General features: G+C 37.3%; 1 protein-coding gene across 11 annotated transcripts in view; it reads left to right on the forward strand.

The window, feature by feature from the left end:
• Positions 1–22,404, forward strand: part of cobl (cordon-bleu WH2 repeat protein) — a 108,415-nt gene that overhangs the window by 23,435 nt on the left and 62,576 nt on the right. For 7 of the 11 annotated variants that reach the window (XM_007232026.4, XM_022674120.2, XM_022674116.2 and 4 more), the window contains 4 exons: positions 4,485–4,679; positions 12,832–13,042; positions 18,645–18,873; positions 19,738–19,782. In XM_007232026.4, coding sequence (XP_007232088.3) covers positions 4,485–4,679; positions 12,832–13,042; positions 18,645–18,873; positions 19,738–19,782 — 680 coding nt within the window. The remainder of the gene's footprint in view (positions 1–4,484; positions 4,680–12,831; positions 13,043–18,644; positions 18,874–19,737; positions 19,783–22,404) is intronic. The other 4 variants (XM_022674114.2, XM_022674118.2, XM_022674121.2 and 1 more) reach the window with 1 other exon arrangement.

Raw genomic sequence — 22,404 nt, forward strand, 5'->3', positions numbered from 1 at the left:
GTTGTATGAAAGTTTATGGTAAGTAAGAATATTTGGTCAATAACTCCATGTTTGATGTGTGTGTGTGTATATATGATAAGTACATAACTTTGGTTGGGTTAAAATGGTCAGATGGGGTTTAACAAGCACTGTATTTTTGTCACAGAATCAAGCACACTAATTTATTTATTTTTTGGTTGGCACTTAGACTATCGACTGGTTTACGTAACTGTAACAAGAACATATTTCATTTTCTTCTCTCTGTGTGCCTTGAGGTTTGGCTTCCTTTGATTTAATTTGCCTAATGCCTGGTTCACACTGCACAATTATGGGGCAGTTTTTTTTAGTCGCTGACAGTTTTTCGTTGATCGCAGACAAAAACTCAGGGATCTCTCGGTGCTCCCTCAGTCGTGTAAAGTAAACTACTGAAAGACGCTCGCCGAGTCGTTACCAACTGATTGCTGACAAGTCGCAGACACCCAGCAAATATTCCACATGTTTAATATCTGACTCAGCTGGTGACTAGGACTCAGGAGCAGCAGCTACCTACAGCCAATGGGATCACAAAAAAGAGAGAACCACGGGTCCCAAACACACCAGAGCAGATCAGTAAATGAGTGTTAAACTCAAGAGTGAGCCTTCAAGTGAGTCCTCTATGAATGGGGTATATGGAGCTACAAGCTTAAACTTAAAAAATGTGGCTGTATAATTTAGTTTATCTACAGAAAACATGTTTTACACTGTGAAGACAGTAGCTACTGCTACTGTGAGCTGATTGGTTGGCGAGCTGATGCTGGAGATACAGGTAGAGCATGTTTTAAAAGGCTTATAACTGGAGACTTCAAAATGATCAAAAAATTATGTCTGCAGTACAATAAACTCTGATTTTATTCATTTGCATATTAACCTATTCATTTTCGTGTGCATTTAGTTTAGGTGTGTTCCTGTGACCCTGTGACAACAATCAATCATGTAGTGTGAACAGCACAACAACTGCCAACTCAAAAAGTCATGTAGTGTGAACCTGGCTTGAGGTGACATTGCATGTCCTGCAATGTTACTATTGCACACTGCGAGAGAAATTCAATTTAAGGAAAAATGTCATGAAAAAAGTAACACACCATCATTTGAATAATACCTGAATAAATGAAAAGTTAACTTTTAATGGAGTCAGACCAGTGGGATCTGATGACTGAGCACTTCTACAATGTAGTGGTCAGAGTTTAAACACAACACCACAGCACCAATATTTTCATTTAAACTATTCATAAAAATTGATGCTGTGTTTGGGGGTATTCGTATAGTGGTTTAACTAGCAAAGTGTGGTGATGTGCTGCTCTCCAGTATCAACAACATCATCTTCTCCTGAAGTCAGGCTTTGTTTACCCACATCTTATTCGTATTATCATCTTTGTAAGTCATTTCACTAGTTCGGAAATTTGGGGATATGATTAAATCCATTGTAGATTTTTTTCCCTACAGCTGTTTTGTTTCTGGTAAAGTTTCTTTTTGATAGAACCTTGTTTGAAATTTTGGACTCATTATCGTTTTAGATAATGCTTTAATTTAGAGTTGCCCATCTTAATAGATTTGAAACAGTACTTCATTCCTATCAACTGATTCTGGAAGTTGTAGGAGGCTTAGGTTGTTTAAATGTTGACCTTTTACCCTAAATGGTGTGTGTTACAGTGTATGTTGCAAAATGTGGTTAGTAATGACGTTTGTCAACAGATCTTGTACATGATAATCAGACTGCCAACTTTAAATTACCTGAGGGCAGTGGTGCAAGTAAGATATGTTTAGATTACTTGTGGAAAAACTGTTAACTGTTGATGGTGCCGTCCTGATTACTCTCTATTATGTTAGAGGCTTTATATTTTCATTTCCACCAGTTTTTAAAACTATTGTTTTGCTGTATCATAAGAAGGTGAGCTTTTACTTATGCATGAAGTGATTGGCAGTCTTGGTTGTAACAAACTGTCTTATATTAAGTAGTTAAAGAGTTGAGTTGTTGTGCAACTATCTACTTAATCATACCGTTACTGATCATGTAGTGTTGTGCTGTTTGTCAAAATGGCACAGTCTGAGAAAGCTGAGGTCTGGTACTGTTTTTTTTTTTTTTTTTTTTTTTTTTTTTTTTGGAAATGTAGATTGTTCAGGAGTAAAATATAGAGCTATACTTTGTCAAAATATACAAAAAATACTTTCTGGTATTCAGTGGACAAAATAGTTTTGCCTCTGATCCTTTCATTTCTGCTATAAAGTCTATAAAGGTGGTTTGAGACACTTGTTTTGGGAGAAGGGATCTCTGCATCTGATCCCTGCTGCAGACTCTGGTTGCAATTTGTTAACATAGTGAACAATTTTGGCTACAGTTTTCTGCTAAATAGATAAAAGAGAACCATTGCATCAACGTGCGACATGTTTTTTGCACTATAAGGCGCACCGGATTATAAGGCACACTATCAATGTTCGTTTTATTTTCTGGTCTATATTCATACATAAGATGCACTTGTAAGGAACAGAGGTGGTGCCATTTAATGCCTTGTAATTCAGCAGGTCTCGCCGCTGGGTGGTCAGGTGGGGTGGTAGCTAAGTTAAGTAATTTAAGATAAGTAAACAACACTGTAATTCTTAAAAAAAAAAAAAAAGAAAGAAATCAAACAAGGGCTGATTTCCAGATTTCCTCTAAGGCTGGGTGCATCAGCATTAACATTAGCAGCTAATTGCTAGCGCTAGCCAAGGTTAATGCTAGTAAATGCCCTCCAACAGCGCTACACTGAGGAACCCTGAGTGTTACATTTTGCCAGGGTAATATTAGCTAGCAGTTCGTACCAAGTAGCTTGTTTCAACATGATAAACCCGCAGGCTACAGTCCGATAAAACTTAATTCTAATTGGGAAAATAGCTAGCACTTAGTGTGATTAGCAACTAAAGCTAATGCTGCTCCAGCAGTGCAAGCCGGGGCTCGCAGCAGGCTACAGACTGATAATACTCACCTCTAAATGGCAAAAGAGTTAGCGCTTTCCGCTGTTAGTGTCTAATGCTGATACTAATCCAGCCTCAGTGCTGAAGAAACATCACTGAAACTCCTGTATATTGCTGTACTTCAATGAAGTGGCTTTACTGCTCCTTACAACCTGACTGTTAAAATTCATACATAAGGTGCATCGGAATTAAGGCGCACTGACGATTTTTTGGGAAAATTAAGTAATTTTAAGTGCACCTTATATATGGTTATTGGGACACTGATGTACACCCTTTTCAGTCTAATCATAACCAGGAAATTATTTCAGTGTGAAATAACTTATCTGTATGTTTTTGGATCAATGTTTTTTAATGCAAACTGTGTTCTTTTTAAGAGACTAAAGTATTTTCTGGGTTGGAATATGTATAATGGTCAGCTCTAGAGTTGTACTTGAATAATTATTGCCTTGGACAGGTGGACCTTGCTCCAAAGGACATGTCAGTGCTCAGAGTTTTGTGAGCTGTGTTATCAATTCAGCTGCTTGGTGACAAGCTTATTATAATGGAAACATGCTCTATAAGTAGGGTTGCAGCGGTAACCGGTTTCACGGTATACAATGGTATTAAAATGCACGGTTATCATACCGTGTGTGTTTGCTTATTACCGGTAAAACGCAAGCCAGCGGAGAAACTCACCCGCGCATGCGCAACTCTGCTCCGCTTCAGCAACTGCGGGTAAGCACCCGCAAAAGCGCTGAGTTATCCGAAATTTGGGCACGCAGGTACAGGCGTGAAGTGCGTGCTACGATGGATTCACGTGTCCGTGTAAAGGTCCTGGCCGGACTGGATGTGAAAGACGGCATTCATTTACATGCGTTCATTTTCAAATTCTGACGTGCCTGTTTTTCATATGTTAAAACCAGACTCGGTGTGAAAGCCTTAAAATAGAAATCTCTATTGTGAGGATCATGTCAGATATAAATCCCCTCTTTCTGCAGTATCTGGTTATATACCAACTTGGCAGTAAAACGGACGTTTACGTTTGTTGATCAGACACTGACCCAGGCTCAGTTTATCAGATATTAAATAATTTAAACTTAAATAATTGTACTGAATATTTTAAATACAGGATCTTTACTTCTTAGAGGACATGTAATGTGTGTAACGTGTGTATGTGTGTATATATATATTATATATATTTATATATATATATATATATTTATATATACTCTTAATTCCCCTTAAGAGTAGTGCAAAAACCTGGTTTCCTTCACCTGATGGTGTACAGCTTATTTTTTTTAAGGAGACATTAAAATTATAATTGTTCCAGGTTTCTACAATAAATAGTTAATTGAACAAAAAAACCTTTGTTGTAATTTCTTTAAGGGTCAGTTTAATAATATATGTAACAAACTGTGATACCGTGATAACCGTGATACCGCTGTATTTTCTGAGACGGTTATCATACCGTGAAAATCTCATACCGTTGCAACCCTATCTATGAGTCCCTCATATCTTAATCTCTTTTCATTTCTCAGGAGGAGAATGAAGGCCAAGGCACCCCCTCCGCCCCCAGCTCCTCAGCCTGCCCCTCGCAAGATCTTCCGCAATGCTGTCCCCGATGGAGGAGGGTCTCCAGGAGGAGACACCAAGGAGAACATGCTGCGGCCTATGGTGGACCTCCATATTACCTTGCCTGATGCCTACCAGACCACGGTCACTGTGGACGGCAGGTAATAGCGATGGTTAATGCACAGCCTTTATGTCAAGAGTTAGGTCTGTTTCAATAAATAACCATGTGGCAGGAAGGAGAATTTATTATAGACCTTTTTCACAGTCACTGCATCGTCAAAATCAGCAGCGTTATTACACTTCCACCTACACTGTCTAACAGGGAGCTTGGCTTTTTAAAAACTTCCTCATTTACCTACTGGGCTTTGGACGTTTTTCCAGCACCAGCACCACGTCACGCAAAAGTTAAAAGCTGTGTGTGATCCTGCACGCCTCAGCGCCACTGTTTACACATCCACTACACAGCTCCATGTGTGAGCAGCTGCATTCAGACGACATCTCTGAAGGGACAGAATAAAATAATAACACTTGCTGAGCCAACACACACTGCTGACAGTCCTCACTAATAATACTCGAAATAAATGTTAAATGAATTAATGTTGCTGTGAGCATTAACTGGAGTGTGGGTTGTGTGGGTTGTGTGGGCTGGTCACTTTGGTTTAGTTTTACTTTCATTTTATTGATTTTCTCACATAATAATCAGAGCGCAGACACTTTTATCATTCAGTTCCATATCCTGTAATTACACTAAAATTATAAACTATACTGTAACTTTTCCACTTAAAGCAGTCTAAAAACAAGGGATACATAAAAAAGTATAGTGTGCTTTTGGAAAAGTGTTTGAGTTTTCTGTAAATCTGGGATAAAACCGTGTCAGGTCTATTCTCACACCCATGTGACGGAGCTACTTGGTCAGTTCAGGTTAGAGTAGGCGTGTCTGCTCTAAAAAATTGTGTTTACTTTAGTGGTAATGCTTCACACTGCAAGTGTTTATTAGCGCTATGATCTCAAAACAGGAAGCATGCTGGTTTTGAACTGTCCGTGTCTGGTTCTGCCGTCAGTGTTTTTATAGAGCACGCTAGCTGATGAGTGTACTTCTCCTATGTGTGCCACACTTTATTTAGAAAGTTAGAAAGCGTGTGATTGGCCTTTAAGTTTTCAACACCGCAAATCCTCCACTGCAAAGGTTAAAATAAATCCTGTTGAAATTAACTATTTCTCAAAAGTTCACCAGTTCGGGTTCACTTTGGACAGCTTCTGGGTCTGGACTCGGACCACGAGGTGTGTTCAGTGAGAGGGGAAAGGCAGGGAGAGGTAAAGCCATTCAGAGACACAGGGGAGAACTGACAGAGCTCACTATATCGCAGTATAGTTTATATCGATATAAACAATATTGTCTAATATACTTCTTATATCTTGTATTAAAATATATATATATTTTAAAATCTCAATATTTCTTCCAGCCCTAATCGGAAACCATTTAACACAGCTAACAATGCTTCTGCATTAATGAACACGAAATGTAAAAAGGGTCTGTTGTTTTTATTTAAAGAAAGTTTCACCTGAGCATGATACATACACCACCATGTTTAATGCAATGTTCTTAAAATTGCTGGTCTCACATTTACACCTTTAAAAGTATTTGTCGAATCTGACCATAATACTTTTCTATAGAAGGCTTTTTTGTACATGTAGTTCTGCTGCACAATTTAATTTAGTATTAAGATGTTGATTTTCTAGCACTATCCTTCTTTTTGGATGGCAGTCTCTTTGTCCATGGCAATGTTAAATTTTCTAGGCTTCAGAAAGAGCCTCAGCAGTTTCCAGGTCATGTGACTTGGTGGTTTCTAGTTTGTTCCTGATCTTATAAAGTGGCTACACTTCCAAGTATCTCCATGTTACATATAATTGTGTGAGGTAATAATGATAGAATTGGCTTTTGGTTAGAAATGGCTATATACAATATTCTGGTCAGATCTGCCCTGAGCTCTTTGGACTGAACACCATGGTCATGGCCATGATCTTGGCCAGTTAAAAGAAACAGTCTAAGTGGGTGTATATATCATTTTCTTTGGAACATACTAGTGGCAGCTATTTTAGCATTATAGGACATGCTTATTATAATGTTATTGTGCATCCCAATGCCCAATTTAAATTCCAGTTTCCTGCTTGGTTACTACCAAGATGTTTAGACACTGGTGGGGGGCAGCAAATAATTAGGATAATATTGATTATATCAGTGTTAGCATTGGAAAAAAAAAAATTTTATCATCAGAATTGACTAAATTTGATATTTAGTAACACATACTAAATAACAGTAGAGTAACACTCGGATATTCAGAAAAATATTGGCATTGTATTAAGTACACTGCTTTTCATACTCTCCAAATATAAATACAACATGTCTGTGTAATGCTAATCCAGTTAAGTTTAGTACAAATTCGATAATTATTTAGGTATTTATGTTGAATGAAATGCTCAAGAGGAATATCAGTTATAGTTCTAGTGAATACACAATGCATATTAAAAGTTAGATAACCAACTGTGCAATTAATTGGGTAAATATGTAATAACATTTAAATAGTAACTGTAAATATTTTCTGCTCTCTTATAGGGGCTGCAACTAATGATTATTTTGGTAGTCAATTTTTTTGCTTAGTCAATTAGTCAGCGATTATTTTTGCCATGTCCTCCATCTCTAAAAACAACAGAAAAACAGCTAAACATGAGATTTAAAGAGATTTAAAGGGCATTTAAATGTCCAAATGTTGTTTAAATGTGGAGATTACTGATATTTAGTGAGTAAATATGTAATCTGTTGTGTTTTGGCACTTTTGGAGACACAGACCAAGTTTCTTCTGTCTCCAGCACTTTGTGTAATTCAGTACTGTTACAAATTAACGATTAGCAGACAATGAAATATGTAGTCAACAAATTTAAATAATCGATATTGTCAATTATATCGACTAATCGTCGATATGCAGCCCTGCTCTCTGAAGATAATATTTTAAGAACTTTCATTGAGACTGTGGCTCAAGAACATGCATAACTGTTGTAAAATCTATTAGCTGTCCAGAATTGCTCAGTTTTCAATCTGTTGTCTGCTGGAAGACTCTCTGTGGTTGCCTTGTGGTTTTAGAACAATCAATCAGATTGTATCTGCAGTGTCCCGGTATTGACAGGTTTTCAATTTACAAACATAACAGGGTGTGTATGCAGCCAGGGGGCAAAAGCACTTTAGTAACATAGCCGGCCACAAGATTATAACATTAGTCAATTGCTGTAATAAATTTCAACCTAAATAAACCTAAATAAACCTAAATTTCATAACGTTTGTAAATTATTGTTGACTCAATAACAAAAAACTAGTTCTGATCTGTTGGTGTTGTTTTATTGCATTTGAATGTATTATGTAAAGGGCAGTGGTGGCTCAGTGGTTATTGATTGATTGAAAGGTTAGCTATCAGTAGTTGACATTTAATATTGTCTAGTCATCAGGTCTCTAGTTATGCCACAATGATTCCTATTCACTAAAAGCTTTTTACAAAACACATTGTAGCTTGCTGACATGTCCTATGATTTTTGCCCAATTTACCTGTTATTTTTCTATTTTTCTAACTCCAGCTATTTGACAAAATCAGGGGCATGGTGGTACCATTAATGTCGCTATGCTAAGTCTATGTAAAAATGTTTACAATGTGTAATTTACAACTTCCCACAATACAATTTGGCAGCTATTGAAAAAAAAGTTTCACCATTCCTGGATTTCAAATGTCCAGCATTCATAGACATTTTTCAATCCGTCTTCTCTGGGTTTATTGCTGTTTATTGCACAACAACTCATTGTTGGAGATAGATTGAGCACTAATGCCAATCACCAATCATTTTTAAGCCAGATCAGGTGATTGCCAATACCGATCAAGGGTGGGACTGGAGGTCACATTAGTTAACCACACTTTAAATGATTTGGAACTCAAGCACCAACTGGAAGAGTGTTGATTATATTGCAGAACTGCATTGTGGACCTCAATTTAGAAACACAAGCAAAAGGGTTTCTTATACAATGTTTGAATCCTTAAACGTTAAGACTGCTGCTGCTGTACTTTTTAGTTAGTTCTGTTGTGTTGCTGTGCTAATAGCTACTTACTGTACGAGCTAAAATATCCTGAACGTCTTTCTCTTTTCTCTTAACTAATACATAGCCAATCGATCTTTTGATTTCTACACATTGCAGTTGTTTCCCTCTAGCATTACCAGTTCTGCTTTCTGCTGCGTTCTGTCCCCTGGTTATGTGTGCACCTGTGTGATGTTGCACAGAGCCACATCTATTCAATTGTGATCATGGTGGAAGTTTTTCTCATTTTGACATGATGAAGTCAGTGGAGGACTGTTTACTGCGTTTGTGTTGGTGAGTTTAATTTGTTGGCCTGCAGCTGCTCTTTTTTAGCTTTAATGGTATTCGGAAGTGAACATCTTACCCTGTTTGTTTCCATACAACCCAAAGAGTGAGGGCTAGAAAAACAATAATAAAGTTAAAGTTCTTTGTTTAAAGGCCCATACTGACTCTGAAAAATCACTACATAAGCTGGTAAATGAATAAGCTAGTTCACTTTATGGTGTAATGCAATATATTGTCCTATTTTATTGGACTCAAATCATGTCTTTTGCACAAAACAAAGATCACTGCATTGTAGGGAGTGCCCAAGACTCTGGGACATTGGGATGCTGTGCAATGCAATGACTTGCAAATCTCATACCAGAGAAAACTGTAGCATTTATGGATTTTTTTTTCATACCAGATGTCTCATTTCAGCAGATGTTTTATTTTTTATTGCTAATAAACAAAGGATTTATGAGATATAACTTATAGAGTAGGAGCATGAATAATGAGAACTTTATCTCCTCAAACTTGGAAGAAGCAAAGTTGGACAAACTCATGATAAAGACAGAGTATTATTGTACACTCACGTTATTACACAGTGTGTTTGCAGCATAACTCGTGATATGAAATGACCTGTTGTGGAGGAGGCTGTATTAGATTAGATTAGATGTTTGTTACGGATAAACATGACTTGCTGCAGTGTAATATTATATCCTATACTAATAATTTACTATAACCTTTAAACAAGGGACTTTTACACATGAATTTGATTCTTTTACCTCAAACTCGATCCAACCCAGCTATTAGGTGGACTCTGCAAGTTTAAGCTAAATGTAACCAGGTTTTTGACACAGGGGAGGTAAGCGGTTAGAGCGGTTAGAGGGTTATTGATGACAGGGTTGTGGGTTTAATGCCCAGGATTAAGCTGTATTTACTTTCTTGTTTTCTCCATGAAAGTCTGACTAGTCTGACAAATAAGTGGAGAGAACGTTCCCACATGGTTTGTTGTTGTTTTTCAAGTGTGAAACCAAACCAAGGAAGCTTGGTAGCAAGCTTATAAGTATACACTATTGTAGCATACGTTTGCAAGGTAGCACAAATCGACAGTACCATGTTTCATGTAATTTCATGTAAAGAGTGGCAGCTATAATTTTGTTGAAAATACTAGTGTAGCAGAAACACTGTTTATTAATTAAATAAAATATATTGAGTAAATGCATTTAAATAAACTTTTTTATAGTCAAAGGTCACAAACAATATATTATAGTTAAAATCCCCAGTTATTAAAGGAGAAATACGGTGTGAAATGCACTGAGAAAAATGAGAACAGACTTTAGTGAAACATGAATACAACCGGTGCTCCCAACAGGCTTACAATGCTAGCTATATCTATTTTTACACTATTAACCCTTTCAGACACTGCGTCCATTACAACAGATATCACTTATTTTCCTTTATTTAATATTTTCTTGCCTATAACAGTAATTGAAGCCTGTTTGTTCAACAGAATAGACCATAAACTAGCAACTGAAAAAGTTTAGCTTAGCTCCGCCCACTGCACTAGAAAAAAAATAAATAAAAATTTACTCATTTCATGTGGTTTAGAACACTTTTTGAAATGTTTATTTGACTGTTTACTACTGCTACTGTTTGATGAACACATCAAGATCAAATATATAATAAAAATGCTAAACAATGGAATGGACATTAAAAAGCTATTCATACTTTAGTTATTTGGATTTCGTTTTTATATCGAATTAATATTAAAGTATTACAGTCCTGTGTTGTGTCCATCACAGAAAAAAACAGCGGAACATAATTCAGGTCTGAAAGGGTTAACAAGTGCACAGGCAGTTTTATGAAAAACACTGTTTATATACACACAGTAATATGATACAGCGCAGACAAATGGTTCAAACTTGTTCTGAATTTGAGTCTGCTCTTTCAAGCTGTCTTGTTACAAGATCAAATGTGACTCAAATGCAGAACTGCAAGGCTGTGAATGAGGGATGAGATGTTCATCATGCCCCAGTGCCTAATTTTTGCCTCACTGAAGAAGCAAATTGAAAGGCTGCATTAAAATCCACAAGGTTTAACATACATTTAGCCATTAAATTATGCAGTAGTAAGAAAGTGGCAAAATATAGGAAAACTGGTGAAATTATGTTTGGCATTCAGTATTTGGCCAAATGTTTTAGTTTCGACTAAAGAATTCCATTGCAGTTCATCACTAGATAAGATTTTGGTGTTTGATGAACAGGGCCTGCAGCAATGTAATATTATTTTATGTAAGAATTGTTCACCAGTGCTTTTGCATAAGGTACTTTTACGCGTTTACAAGCTCATAACTTTCCAGCACCCACACACGCTGCATTTGTGTAGAGTGGTTTCACACCTTTTCTTACCTCAGTTTCTCCGGAAGGCACCTGAAGTGCTCAGATGAGACCTACACAGGTTTGACCAAATAGCTTATGGCTACAGAGTGCATACAAAGTCCTAATAAATGTAGAGCCTAGCATTTGCAGAGGTTCTGAGCACAGGACTGCTTTTGACCATTCTTACTACTGCAGAGACCTGCACATGGTGGTACTAGGAGGTATGGTAGGAATAAAAAGGCTGGTGTGAGCAGATCAGGCACAGTGGTGTTGCTGCTATGTTTGTCACTGTCACTGTCTCTGTTAATTTGAGTGGTCTACCAGCCAGAAACATCCAGATAAGAACAGATTGTGAACAGAAACTGACCACTAATGAAAGACTAGAAGATGACTAAGACGCACTATTGTGCATCAACAGATGAGCTACAATCTGGAACTGAACACCAGCATTGTGCAGCTACATTGCCCTTAGAATTTCGCCTTGTTGCAAGATTGTACGCGACTCAAATCCAAATTCAAAGTTAAAAGCCTATGAATAAAGGTGGAGATTTTCATCACACCCCAGTACCTGATACTCTGCCCTGGTAAAGAAACAAGTTTAATTGGAAGGTGGAATGTTATAGGGTAGGCTACCCCTACCTATCACCAGTACACTAAAAACATTTTTATCTTTAACACAAAGACTGATACACTTCGTCTGATACTTACCTTGTGTCCTTGGGGAGTGGCAGCGGACAGCCCACCCAGCTTTGGTAGCCAATTGGGGCTTAATTGATCTGTAAAATAAAAGGAAAATATTAATATATCCTTATGTGACATGAGCGCAGTCTGCAGTGTAAAGAGCTCCCGCTGTTGGTGCACATGGGTAATCGATCATCATGAGTCGATCATGATATGACTCACAGCTCTATTACTATTCTATGACTTTAAATATATACCATTTTTTTTTGTTTTCCCAATGTGATTTTCCCAATAAACACATTGCGAGAGCTGCAGTATATTTCTAATACCAATAAAAATTGCTGAGGGTGCTCTTCAGTGCAGACTTTGCTTATGTCACATATTCAGGCTGGAGGCAGAGTGAGGTAGAGGTCCACAGCAAATTTAAATATAAAACTACTTCTCAGTGCAGCCAATCCCAGTGACTCATTTCTAAATTAAACAAATTTATGATCATTATTTACGATGTTTTACATAAATATTAGGATATCTAACAGTATTACACACAATATTTTTGTCCACATTATATGTGGATCCATGTTATTCAAAGTGCAGATATTTTGAGTAGGAATGCCTAGACTTTTAAATGACACTATAATGTTGGGTGGCTTGCAGGTAGTGAAGCGCTGTAGAAACCATTTAAAATATGGATTCATGTGTCTATCTGTCTGCCAGTCTGTCTATCTCTCCCTCTCTTTCCATTAATTCCTTGTGCATCACATGATGTAATTACACGTCATTCTTTTGGTGCTAAAGACTTAGTAACTCTATACCTCTTCTCCTTTCTCTCTCTCTCTTCCTCTCTCTCTCTCTCTCTCTCTCTCTCTCTCATTGCAGGAAAGCTCTGATGGATCTGCTGGTGGATTTGTGCAGTCAGTACCACCTGAACCCAGCTTACCACACTCTGGAGCTGCTGTCTCCTGAAGCACATCCTGTGGCCTTTAAGCCAAACGCCCTGCTGGGTGCACTGGATGTGTCCTGTGCTCTGATCAAAGCGAGAGTGACTGAGGAGCGAGTGGTCAAGAAACCGCCACCCAGAGTGCCAGAGGTGAGGAGCCCTATTAAATTGAGATAATCTGTTATGTCTTTTTCTTTTTTTTTTTTTATTACTTTTTTATATCCTTGTTCAGCGTGTTCTCGTTGTTTACATGCAGAACTTTGAAGAAGGTCTTGGTCAAAAAAAAAAAAAAACTGTTGTGGGTCTATGCTGATATGTGATCACGATACCGACAGCTTTTACTGACCGGATAGTGTGACACTGTGACAAGTCTACTGCTAATGCACCATGAAACTCCAGTGACACTGCTGATTAATTGCTGCTTTTAGTTGCGTAATACACTTACACTGTTACTATGCTCACTGACATACTATATTTTTTTTATACAGAACAAATGGTACTATTATTATAGTACCGAAGTAGTGTGTGACATAGCATTTTTAATTGATACTGTAACACTGCTGATTTACGTTTTTACTATTGATTTGCAGTGCATTTATCCTGTTTTAATCAAAGCATTATACTATTTTTTTTTTTACGTTTATTAAGTTATTTTAACCTCAGCCTTGTTTATCTGACATGTTTTAAAAGAACCTGAACGAATCAACCAATACCAATTGTAAATGTATTATGGCAGAAATATTTAATTGATCTGTTTTTAGGTTAAAATAGCACTGATACAGAATTACAGATTGTATCATTAAGTTCAGCTTATTAAAGCTTTTAATAGGCCTCTCACAGTGCTTACATCATCAACTTCTTGTACACTATATGGACATGACTTCAGTCAAGAAGACAGAGGTTATTAACATGATAGAGTTAGTATGTCAGCTTTGTATGTATAGCATTGCTTTTATTTTCAGTTAGAGATCTGTTATAATAACTACTGGATTTGGATTATATAGTATCCCAAAAATAATTGTGATACATTATTTTTACACCCTTTTAAAGAGCACCAAAAAGGCACAGGCTGCTCTGTGCATGGAGGCACCATTATTGATACATTTGTTAATGAGTGACTAGATAAAATATTGGTGAAGCTCATTGACTCATTGAAATACACAAACATGCAAGGCAACCCACTGGATGATACCACAGTCAGCAAAACTGATCGAGGTCATGTCCCTGTATTGTACAATACGTCGATAATGCAGATATCATGACAGGCCTGTCTAGCAGTTTGTCACTGGTATTCCCTTGATGTTGCTTTTCTTGTGTTAGTCCCCTAAAGCTCTGTCTGTGCATTATTGTGTGTTTAACCCCCTCTCTGCTGTCTGGCCTGACGCAGCAAGAAGAGCCAGTGGCTCCCAAAAAGACTCGGGCTAAGGTACAGTGTCCTGCCTATCACTGCCTCTGCTGAAGTGGACCCCAGCTCTACTTCTCGAGTGTCCTTTCTCCTTTCTCTATGTGTGTGTATGTGTGTGTGTGTGTGTGTGTGTGTGTGTGTTTCTCTCTCTCTGCCTCTCTTCATGCCTCCTCCTCCTCCTCCTGATGTGTGGTGAATTTTTAATGCAAGGCTTACCTTTAGTTACCATGCATTATTGCTGTCTCCCTCTCCCTCTCTCTCTTTCTGTGGCCTGGCAGGCTCCTCCTCTGAACCTTTGGCCACAGCGAGAGGCTCCTGCCAGGGCTTTGACCTCTGCTGCTGTCATAGCAACAACACAGTAGGAGACACAATATTTGGACTGTGAACAAAAGATTGTCTCACTTCAGGGAGTGTAAACACTAATAGTCCCATGTTTTGCATATGTGGTAAAAAAAAAAAAGTAAAAGTTGTTATTAAAGGTTTCCTGTTATGAAAAAGTGAATTTCCTTTACTTTATTAAAAGGAGTTTGAATATAAGGAGTTTTGAAATCACATTAGGGAATCTCTGTCTTAGGCCCTATCCGGATGAGATTAGTTTCTCAGGGGGTCCTGCGGTAATTTTCTCTTTATGGGGGGTCCTCTGGGATTTTATTCCCGTCTGGAATGACCATGTGCGTGTTTTACTCAGACGTCCTCTGAGAAAATTACAGGCTGAACTACCTACTGTTTTTAGCTGAACTCTGGTCCTCCAGAAATTTTTAGTCCCGTCCGGATGGACATCTCTGAGTTTCGTCTCCTTGCATTAAATAAAATAGCTATTTGTCCACTGCCACGCACCATATTTGCATTTTGGGAGCGCATTTCCACAGAGATCCAAGCAAACACAACATCGAGTGGAAATGGAGGAGCTACTGAACTCAGTGTCGTGACCCAGAAGACCCAAAAAAAAAACTCTGGTCTTCCTTTTTTTTTCTCAATTGCAGTCTCGATGCAAGAGTTTTATCACTGAGTAGAAGTGTGAAATATTTTTTACAGATGTCCCCCTGAGAAACTAATCCCATCCAGATAGGGCTTTAGCCCCCCACCCATTCCTATTGCAGAGACCATATGAGTCTTTCTTTTCATTTTTAACCACAGAGTTGAGAGCACCGACTAGTGTCCACAAAGCTGCTATTACCACACCATTATTTCCCAACTGGCAGCACAGAGGAGAGTTCTCAGAAGACAATTTCTGCATTTATTTACAGTCTACAGTGTGGAAATATTTGACAGTGGAGCATTAGAATATGACCTAATATCTAAAATTATTTTTCCAGGACATTTTTTAAATGAAAATTATTTAAGTAGACCAAGAATCCAAAATAGTTGACGCTTGAGATTTTTGGAGCTGTCAGTATACAAAATGAAATATGAAAGAATTATAATCATCTGTTCAAGCAGATGTATATTATATGTATATGTATATGTATATTAGGGGTGTGATTTAAAAATCGGTATATCAAAGTATTGCGATATTATGCAATACTGTATGAATTGTCAATCGGCTTTAAACAAAAAGTTACATGTAAATTTACTTTGCCCTCAAATCCCACTGTTCTGATTGGGTAAAAACATTTTTTTGCTTGGATTTTATGCATATGATGGTGTATTTTTTTATTATAGTAAAGCTTCATTTAAAATGTGACTTAAACAAATACAATAAATATTTGTGTGTACAGTATAGTAATATATCACAATATATTTAATTGAGACCCCAACTTGTCACACCAGATTTTTGACACGAAAACAGCTTTAGTGTTTGGTTCTTATTGATTTTTCTGGAATGTTTGCCTCTATAGATAATGGTCAGCTTTTATTTGCATTAGCTTCAGTTTGACAGGCAAACTATTCAGTGTGTTCAGGCTGGTGTTCCTCAGGGTGTGTTATCTCCTCTTCTTTTCATGCTCTGTTTGAGTAGTCTAGATCAGATGCTGTCTTCTTGTGTGGAACCAATTATGTATGCAGATGACCTGGCCCTGTGTGAACTGTTAACGGGATCTCTTCCTGACCAGGCTGATGCAGTTCCTCAGCAGGGTCAGATCTGGTGTTTCTCTACAGGTGCCTGTAGTTAGTTTTTGTAAACCTTATAGTAGATCTGGTCCTAGTATCATTTTTCTAAATCACCAGGATGTGAGGACTGTGGATTTTTTCAAACTCTAAGGTGTCCTGATCAGCTCAGACCTAACATGGGGTAACCACATGTCCTGTATTACCTAGGCAACATTTGATGTGCTACTTTATGTACAGTCTGATCTGATCTGAATCTGATCTTTTATATTTATTGTCCAGGAGTATGCGTCTCCTGTTGGGGGAGGACTAAACAAATGCCTCATAAAACAACTTGAATCCATAAAAGATGATGTAGATTTTTTATTGGCATATTCTGGGAAATAGAGCTTGATACAATCACACATGACAAGTGTAAAAACAGCTTGATGTTCTTGTTTATTAGTTTATTCTTAGTTTATTCTCACTTCTATTGTGTTTAAATTTCTATTTTGATAGAAAAGTTTCTTCCAGCATGATGATGCCTTTTTTTACCGGGCATAACAGTCGAAGAAATAACTTACTGAGTATAAAAGTATGAAAGTAATGAAAATCAGATCCTGTGGGTTTACATTCACCTTATCTCAATCCAGCCATTCACTGACACGTAATTCTCTGCACACCACGACAATCACCGTGCATCATGTTGTTGTGGCTGCTCGTGGTGGCTCAAACCTTTCTGAGAAACGTCTTCAGTACATCCGCCATCTGTATATTGCGTGTGTGAAACTGTGATAAATTGCATCACTGACACCTTTACCTTATGTGTGCGTGTTTATCTTTTTCACACACAATAACATTGTCCACAGGAACAGCAGGTAATAACCAGCACCTCTTGACACAATGAGATTTTAGAAAATTCTTGTGTGTGTGTGTGTGTATGTATGTATATACAGTATATATATATATATATATATATATATATATATATATATATATATATATATATATATATATATATATATATATATATATATATACATACAGGGTTGAAAAATGAAACTGAAACACCTGGTTTTACACCACAGAAATGTATTGTCCCGACGGACAGTTCTGGTGGAAACAGGAGAGTTGAGGTGCACATTGAACATCTCTTTTAGGCAGCTTCCTCTTGCGTCCACAGTTAATCCTGTTGGATGTGATACGTCCTTCTTGGTGGTATGCTGGCATTACCCTGGATACCGTGCCTATATATGTGAAGTGGACTGTGAGAAATGTGTAACATGGAGACATTTTGTACGTATTACTGGAAATACAGCTCCAGTTCTATGGTGATGTTGTTTCACATAATACACACAACATTGTATGTACTTAAAGAAGAATTTAGAAAAAAATGTTACTACAGCTTTATTCATGTGGCCTTTGTTAAAGTTAGGTATAATTTTGGTTTGGTCATGGTTAGAACTAGATCATATCATGTTCTGGTTAGGTTCAGCTTAGGTTAGGTTTTGGTTGGAATTAGCTTTAGGTGTAATAAGATAAGTTTAGGTTTAGGCTGTAGTGTTGGTTAAGGTTAGAATTGGTTAGGTTTAGGGGTGGGTGTTTTGCTGTGTGATGGTTCATTCTGGATGCCTCAGAGCCCAGACAAGTTGGTCCCGCTACTGGGCCTAGTTAATATAAGGCTTCTGCCTGAAATGTAGAAATGGATGTATTTTAACAAATAAAATGAAGTTGACCAGACAAAACATGATTTTATACAGTCTACAGTAAGTAAATGTTAGAAAAATTTTATTTATTTTTAGCACCATATCACCTGCCCACAAGTAAAGAGGCAAACATTGACATTCTTTCTGGCGAGGTTTCTGATAGTAGAGTTTATGTTGCAATGGTACTGGATTATTTGCTTACCCTCTCTGCAGGAGAATGGTTTTTAATCCAACCATGATCCTTAACATGTAATGGGTTGTTTTGAAGCAATAATTTGCAGTGAGATCCCATCATACTATTTATCATAATACAAATCTCACAAAAAATGTTATTGTATCAAGTGCCCTGTGGTGAGTCCCAACTGATTGAATGTCAATGTTGGGGCTGCAGGAATTTGATTTATGCCAAATGTATTACTTTAAATTATCGGACAGTAGTTTTGAGACCTTCTTCTTTGCCTTTCTTTACATGTTCCATCCTTGTTTTGACATTACCAGTTGGGATTGCATGTTTTTCTCTGGGTGCTAAAGACTTGAACTCTATATCTTTGACCATCTCACATTTCCCTTTCTCATGTTTTTCCTCACATTTCCTTTTTGTCTCACCCTTCTGCAGAAATCAGTGCGTCTAGTGGTCAACTATCACCGAGGTCAAAAGGCAGTAGTGAGAGTGAACCCCCTGGTGCCACTGCAGAACCTTGTACCGGTCATCTGCCAGAAGTGCGAGTTCGACCCGGCCCACGTGCTTCTGCTCAAGGACAGCATCAGCAGCCACGAGCTAGACCTGCACAAGTCCCTGTCTGAGCTAGAAATCCGCGAACTCTATGTGCTGGACCAGACACTGGGTAAAATATCAACAGCTTTGGGGGTTTCTTTTGACCTTGATTTTTTGTCAGATATTGTCCATAGGCTTTCACACAACTGGGATTTTGTCCACAGGTTTCATGTTGGCTCCATATATAATTTTTTTTTTTTTTGTAATTGGCCTAATCACGATTAATGACGGGATCATGAGGATCATGCCTTATCTGGGCTGTACACTGCATTGGGGCTTAGATGGGGTTGATTGATTGATCCTTTTTCCAAAGACCAATTGATTTTCAGTAGAAACAAATATACAATCCTACTCAGAGTCCATGCCCAACTTAAACCTACCTGGCCCAGGTTCCACCCATATAGGCCATGCATAAGTATATTGGCTGGATAAGCAGTTTTTATTAGGATAGATAGGCCAGTCACCATGCTTTATCTCATTTATATGGCATTTTAAGGAGCAGTATGTTTGGTCATGTTATGTCATTCATATCAGAAACAGTGCAAGAGCTGCTCTGGAATTCATGTGGAATTTCAAGGCTTGGTTTTGCACTGATAACACACATAAAATAGTCCATTGTATTTAGCTTTTGTACTTACATTGCGTTGATCATTTCATTCCCCAAAGGCTAAATTCTCTGCTGTTATACTTAGACATGAATAATGGGCCACCAATACAGTGACTGTATATTTGAATCAGAGACTACACACTTTCTCCATTGAGAGGAATAATACAAAACATGCTTTTACAGGGGCTCTGAACTTCACTGACTGAACTCTCGGCCACTGACCTCTTGTTTGAGTGTTTAAGCCTCAGAAAGGAATCTGTTTATATCTAGCGCTCTCTTTCTTCTGCTTTGAGCACTAAATGTCCACTGGTGTCTTTGTTTTTCCAGTTTTCCAACATAAAGTGGCTTCAGCTCCTGTTCTTAACTACTCAGGTACTGATCTCAGTGTAGCTGCAGATGCTGCTTGTATAACTGATTAGTTTGTTGTCCTGTGAGCATGAATGAATTAGTCCACAGTCTCCTCTCAGAATGCCTAGGCTACGTTTACATTACTAGGCTAAAGTGATTCAAAATTGTTTTGTTTTTTTGTTCTGTTTTGTTTTATTTATTATTATTATTTTTTTTTTTTTAGGAAATATAAAGTCAGATATTTTTTTATTTAGATTAGAGTTACTTTCATAAGTGGTCCAATATCAGATTATATCAGATCAGATAGCTTTGGGCTGATTTTTAACCAATATATTTGTTGGAAGATCAACCTATATTTCTTCAATTAGCCAGTCAGAGAAACTGTCAGTTCATATGTCAGTTCATATGATAAAAATTACAACATCTAAAGGAGCTTTAATCGGACAAGCAGTCTAGTGTGTTAGTTAGTTTCCACACTGAGCTCCACCGTTCAGTTCTGTATGGTAATTCAGAGACATTCACAGCTGGTGTTTGAAGTTTCACAGCATTTTAATTGAAAATAATTTTAATTTAATAATTTTCAATAATTGAAATAACATTTAATCTTAAGAAACAATGTAGGAACATTACAGAAGCCCTGGGTGATGCATTACCAAGTTTACCTGGAAATACCTGGGTTATTGTGGCAGTCAGCCCCGCCCTCAGCTGGTAGCAGTTATCACACTAAAAGATGATATTCTCTTTGTATTCCTAGTATATTAAAACTTATTACGATTTATGGTAGTACTGTTTATTGTCTGTTGTATCAGCTCAAATAATACGTTGTTTCTGAGAGAAAACTTTGGACTAACAGTATTTCTTAGTCTTGCATTTTTTTCGTTTTGCTAATTGTAGAATGTGCTTGGTTTCATTTTAACAAGCTTGTATATCTTAAGCATTGCAAGTGTTTTAGTAAACGTGCAGACTAATGCATTTTAAGTGTCTGTCTATTATCTGTTGCACTGTGGACATTGTAGAAAAGCAGAACGATAGCTCCATCTACTGGAGAACTGTGGCCTCTGCCACTGTTTGTCTTGATAGTAGGGCATGATTGAGCATCGGGGGCTGGAGTCCAGCACAGTTTATTACTGATTTTCCTGTTTTAACTGGCATATTAAACCTGGCTGTGGTCAGGCGAGTGCAATCAGGTGTGCTTGAACAGAAATCTGGAATCACCCAGCCCTGGTTTAGAGGTTAGAGCCGGGGTGCACAACTGCAATCCTGGAAGTCCTGTCTTGAGCAAAGTCTTGAGCAAAAGTTTGGTAGTTGGTAGGGGTGCAGTAAAGTGCTTTTTTTTGTCCTAAAGGCCAAATACAGAACATTTTTTTAAATTATTGTTTTATATCATTTTGACTTTTTTCCACCATTGTTAACAAAAAAACTGGTAGTTGAAGTTTTGTAAGCAATTATAAAACTACAACTTAAAATATTTGACATATTACTAATATCCCAGCAGGCAAACCAACAAAGCACAATACATTTTTGAGCTTGCTGCTGCCGCTAAAAACAATCCAAATATTAAGAAACACTAGGAAACATTAAGAAACACTGCAACGTGACTTATAAATTAGTAATTGTTCGGTATAAAATATTTGCTTATTTCACTAAGCTGTTCAAACACCAAAATTGCTTTTTGCCATTTTCAGGCCACATATTTTTGGTTTCCAAATATTTTTGGCTTCCCAAACAGTTGAGCTGCTCAAACACAGCCCATTAGTTAATGACCTGGAAAATGATCAGAAATGGTGTTGCGCACCCTAGGTTAGAGGTATCCAGTCCGGCCCTAAATGACATGCATTAAGTTTTGAGTTTTGAAGAAATTCATAAAATGTGGATTCAAGGAACTATGCATTGTTTGGATATTAGTGTGGAATAATTTTATCAATATATACATCCTCACTAAGGGTTTGCGATATGGCCCTAAATAATATCACGATATTTCATGCTGTTTTGGCGATAACGATAAGACATGACAAAACACTGAATTAAAAAAAAAAATCAAGAATACACTACTGCAACAAAATGAAAATGAAGTTTTATTATTGTGTGCGATATGATATGGCACACCCTTAACTGAGATATTAAAAAATACAAGAATTTTATCAGATTTGTAACTGAAGTCAATGATCCAGAATGTCACGATACTAATAATGCACTCCAAATATCTCCATATATCCAGGATTAAAGTAAAAAGAATTAGACTGGACCGATATAAAAAAAAAAGTCTCTAGTAGATATGTAATGGTAAATGAGAACAGGGTGATTTTTTTTTTTTTTTTTTTTGCTAAAAACAGTAAAAAAAAGTATTACCCTGATGTGATAATTAGGGGTGGGTGATATGGCACGATATTTATGGGTAAAATATCATTCGCGATATTCAAAAATGTTGGTGATATTATCGTGTACGATACGATATGGCACACCCCTAATCTTCATACCACACAGAGATGCTTATCTGCCCACCAAAAGCACACTACCTGAGAATATAGTCATTCTTTAGTGTGTTTAATATGTTTGTGTGTGTTGGTAATGGGATGTTTCATGGGCAAAAGCAGTGTAACAGAACAGAAGGTTTGCATTATAGTTTTGACATTTAGATAAATAAGA

Source organism: Astyanax mexicanus, chromosome 6 (assembly GCF_023375975.1).
Source record: "Astyanax mexicanus isolate ESR-SI-001 chromosome 6, AstMex3_surface, whole genome shotgun sequence".
NCBI lineage: Eukaryota > Metazoa > Chordata > Actinopteri > Characiformes > Acestrorhamphidae > Astyanax > Astyanax mexicanus.